The 3,141-nt window shown below is 50.5% G+C and overlaps 1 protein-coding gene across 1 annotated transcript; it reads right to left on the bottom strand.

Moving 5' to 3' along the window:
• Window positions 1–2,148: 2,148 nt before the first annotated feature.
• LOC147979049 (uncharacterized) lies at window positions 2,149–2,712 on the bottom strand. Its single transcript, XM_087516700.1, has one exon. The coding sequence runs from the start codon at window positions 2,710–2,712 to the stop codon at window positions 2,149–2,151; it is 564 nt and encodes a 187-aa protein (XP_087372826.1).
• Window positions 2,713–3,141: the final 429 nt, after the last annotated feature.

Below are 3,141 nucleotides of genomic sequence, written 5' to 3'. Positions count from 1 at the left end.
ACCTGCAAGCTGGTTTTTGAAGTAATCTGTGAGCCACGGGGACTCAGCAATCTCGCACCCTCACGATCAAGACTATTTAAGCTTATGGGTAAGATAAAGGTATGAGGTGGAGCTGCAGCAAGCGACTAGCATAAATAGTGGCTAACCTGTTCGCAAAAGAGAGCGAGAAGAGAAGGCAAAGCCGAACGAGAAACTATAGAACAACCTACGGCAAACATTACTCCAACACCGTGTTCACTTCCCGGACTCCGCCGAGAAGAGACCATCATGGTTACACATGCAGTTAATTCATTTTAATTAAGTTAAGGTTCAAGTTATCTACAACCGAACATTAACAAATTCCCATCTGCCCATAACCGCAGGCACGGCTTTTGAAAGTTCAAATCCCTGCAGGGGTGTCCCAACTTAGCCCATGACAAGCTCTCACGGTCAACAAAGGATATAACTTCTCCCGAGACATTCCGATCAGACTCGGTATCCCGGTTCTACAAGACAACTTCGACAAGTTAAAACAATTCCAGCAACACCGCCCGAATGTGCCGACAAATCCCGATAGGAGCTGCACATATCTCGTTCTCAGGGCACACTTAGATGAGCAATCCATACAACTAAAACCAAACCTCGAGTTTCCCCGAGGGGGCGCTGCACAGGGCTCTAGTTTGGACCAACACTCAGAGGAGAACTGGCCCGGGGGGGGGGGGGTTTAAATAAGATGACCCTTGGGCTCTGGAAACCCAAGGGAAAAAGAGGCTAGGTGGCAAATGGTAAAAGCAAGGTTGGGCATTGCTGGAAGAGTTTTATTCAAGGCGATTTTTCAAGGGGTTCCCATTATTACCCAACCGCGTAAGGAACGCAAAATCCGGGAACATAACACCAATATGACGGAAACTAGGGCGGCTAGAGTGGAACAAAACACTAGGAAAAAGGCCGAGCCTTCCACCCTTTACCAAGTATATAGATGCATTAAGATAACAAGATAATATAGTGATATCCGAACAAGAAAATAAAGTTCCAACAAGGAACTATCTCCAATCTTCACCTGCAACTAGCAACGCTATAAGAGGGGCTGAGCAAAGCGGTAACATAGCCAATCAACGGTTTGCTAGGACAAGGTGGGTTAGAGGCTTGGTTCAGCAATATGGGAGGCATGATAGGCAAGTGGTAGGTATCGCAGCATAGGCATTGCAAAAGAGCGAGCATCTAGCAAGCAAAGATAGAAGTGATTTCGAGGGTATGATCATCTTGCCTGAGATCCCGCAAGGAAGAAGAACGAGTCCATGAAGAAGGCAAATGGACATAGTCGAACGGGTGCTCACAAACGTGACATTCTCGGAACCAACCCGAAGAAGCAACACCGGAAAGAAGCAAACAACATAGTAAACAACCAACACATCAACATGGCATGATGCACAATCGAGTATGATGCATGTCCGGTTTAAATGTGCATGGCATGGCAAAGTGCACAAACAATCCTACAAATTAAGTGGAGCTCAATATGCAACTCCGTTGCATATTGGCGAAACACCACATTCAAGTTATTTAGTTCAATCTCGTTTATGTACCCAACAATATTAAATGTTGTTAAAACATGTCAAGAGGTGAAGCATAATGCAACTATCTATCTAGGCAAGTTTAAATGAGGCCGGAAGCAACGAACAACAATTCCGGTAAATCCCCATATGCATATATTAGGTCTGGTGCTGTTCTGCCCTAAACCAAATTTTATAGTTGTTAAACATGCAAAGTGATGCCACCATGTTAAACTAGGCATTTTTCTACCCCATTTACATATAAAGTTTATTAAATTCCGAGCTACGGTTATTTAGTTATGAAATAAATCATTTTAGCAAGTTATTTAAGCAAATTCAAACAAACAGCATTTTAAACATAGATGAAATTTCGAAATTATTAATCTACACAAAATTCTAAGCAAGTTCCATATATAAGTTATTTTAATCCGATGCACGGTTTGTGAGATATTAAATGCATGAACTCTAGGGACTATTCTGCAAATCTAGCAAAATCTGGGAAAAAGCTAAAACGCAGATCTGGCAAAAAAACAAGGCACGGGCCGAAACTGTTGGGCGCTGGGGCGCTCACCATGGGCCTGGCCCGGTTTAGACGGAGAGGGAGGCCTGCAGGGGAAAACTAGCAGCGGGCCGGTGGCTGGGCCTTGAGGCGCTGCAAGAGGAGGCCCGCGCACGTTGTGGCTGCGGTCAACGCGGGACGAGTGGGCGAGCGCGAAGTCCAGAGCGGCGGCGCTGACTGCGTTCGCTTCTCTCCTGCTCGATGCAGGAAGCAAGGGAGGCCAGCGATGCAGACGACGTGCAATGGCGGCGGCGCGATGCAGAGGCAGGAGATCAGCGGGCGGCGGAGAAGGTCAGGAACAACAGCATGGAGCGGATCTGGACGGCGGGCTCCGGCTACTCGAACCGAGAGCACGACGGCGCAGCAACAGCGTCCAGTGAGGCGTGTGAAGGCCAAGAACGGCGAGGCGGCTTGAGCTCGACGGCTGGGCTCGTTCCAGCTGGTCGACGGCGTGAGGCTTGGCACGGGAGGAGTCCGGCGAGGCGTCCGTCCGGGCGAGAAGACGAGCGCTGGGTTCAAGCAGGCGACGCAGAGGACAGCGTCGAGCTCGTTCCCGGAGATGCAGCACGGCGGCTTGAGCGCTGGGCCTCGTGCTCGAAGGGAGGAAGCAGGGGCGCGGGACATGGCGCGATGCAGGAAGATGGAGGTCGTCGTCGGCTCTTGGCGACGGGGACGGCTGGAGGCAGATGAGGGGGTGGAGGCCGGCGGAAGGGATCGGCACGAGGAGCCCATTTCCAGCGGCAATCCCCTGCTTGGCAGTACCTGTCCATGGCGGGGAGAGACACGGACGTGAGAGAGCGGGATCAAGAGTGGAAAACAGAGGAGGCAGGGAAGGAGGACAGCGTTGGGGACCTACTGGTCATCGGGGCTTGGCGCGCCGACGAGGGAGGTCGGAGGTTGCGATCTGGTTGGGCGGCGCTGAAAGCAAGGTGGAGCTGGCAGGAGAGGAAAACAAGGAGGATTTGGAAAGTGGCGGCGCGAGGGGGAAAGATGGGACGGCTCTCCTTGATTTTAGGGTTGGACAATATGTATACATCAGGTGGATTAGGTTAG

This window comes from Triticum urartu, chromosome 3A, assembly GCF_056163025.1.
Source record: "Triticum urartu cultivar PI428250 chromosome 3A, HENAU_Tu73, whole genome shotgun sequence".
In the NCBI taxonomy this organism is placed as follows: Eukaryota; Viridiplantae; Streptophyta; class Magnoliopsida; order Poales; family Poaceae; genus Triticum; species Triticum urartu.
Note: the sequence above shows the minus strand (reverse complement) of the source record. Positions and strands in the feature narration are given on the sequence as shown.